Here is a 1,042-nt window from a genome sequence, read left to right as displayed (position 1 = left end):
CTCTTTCTTTCTCTCACTCCTAACTCCTCTCTCTCCCTCACCCTCTCTCTCCCTCACCCTCTCTCTCCCTCCCCCCTCTCTCTCTCCTTTATGTGTCTGAGCATATTTCTCTTTATGCATTTTTCTGTTAATTCCTTCCATTTTCTCTTTCTTCCTTTCTTTATTATTCAGGTTCTTATGCTCATATTTATTCCACCAAAAGAAATAAAGGCAGGGCTGCTTACCTCGAATCTCAGATGGTTCCTTATGAAGAAGCACCATATTTCTGCTTCCACTTTTGGCATTACATGTATGGCACAGATGCTGGTTTACTTACCATTTACACTCATTATCATGGCCGATCCCTTAATGCAATATGGACAAGGAATAACAGTATCAGCAACCAATGGGTTGAAGAATTTGTTGCTGTTGGCAGTCAGTATATAAACTTTGAAGTAAGTTATTGGCGTAATTCTTTTACATTTTCTTCTGCCGAATTCTTTCTAGAACTTTTCTTGTTTTGTTGTTATATACACCACCTACACAGCTTCTTTTCCTCCGACCCTTGTGTGTTTGTGCGTGTAATATCAATCTATCTTCTTGTCTATATATGTATTTAAAAAAGAGTAAAGACCCCCTTTGGTCATGAATGACCATGGGATTGCACCTAGAAAGTTCCCCTCCAAGGCACAAGCCTAGGGAATGTTCTTTATGGAAGATTAGCAGTCGCCCATACGTACCAACCTCCCCTCTCCATGCCACCGGTGTTATCCAAGGGCAGTGCCAGTAAGGCGATGCTGTTAACGAACTCATTTGAATGTTGCTTTTTACGCGCTACCTGCACGTAAGCCAGTCAGCTGCTCTGGCAGTGATCACGCTCGGATGGTGATCTTAACACTCCACTGGCACATGGTTCCGGGTTCAATCCCACTGCGTGGCACCTTGGGCAAGTGCCTTTTGCTATAGCCTCAGGCCGACCAAAGCCTTGTGAGTGGATTTGGTAGATGGAAACTGAAAGAAGCCTGTCATATATATGTGTATATATATATATATGTGTATATGT

General features: G+C 42.6%; 1 protein-coding gene across 1 annotated transcript in view; it reads left to right on the top strand.

The window, feature by feature from the left end:
* The window catches only part of LOC106882389 (MAM and LDL-receptor class A domain-containing protein 1), a 221,633-nt gene that overhangs the window by 199,125 nt on the left and 21,466 nt on the right, over positions 1–1,042 (top strand). Inside the window, exon 120 of the mRNA XM_014933051.2 lies at positions 172–447. Coding sequence (XP_014788537.2) covers positions 172–447 — 276 coding nt within the window. The remainder of the gene's footprint in view (positions 1–171; positions 448–1,042) is intronic.

This window comes from Octopus bimaculoides, chromosome 7 (assembly GCF_001194135.2).
Source record: "Octopus bimaculoides isolate UCB-OBI-ISO-001 chromosome 7, ASM119413v2, whole genome shotgun sequence".
Lineage (NCBI taxonomy): Eukaryota > Metazoa > Mollusca > Cephalopoda > Octopoda > Octopodidae > Octopus > Octopus bimaculoides.
Note: the sequence above shows the minus strand (reverse complement) of the source record. Positions and strands in the feature narration are given on the sequence as shown.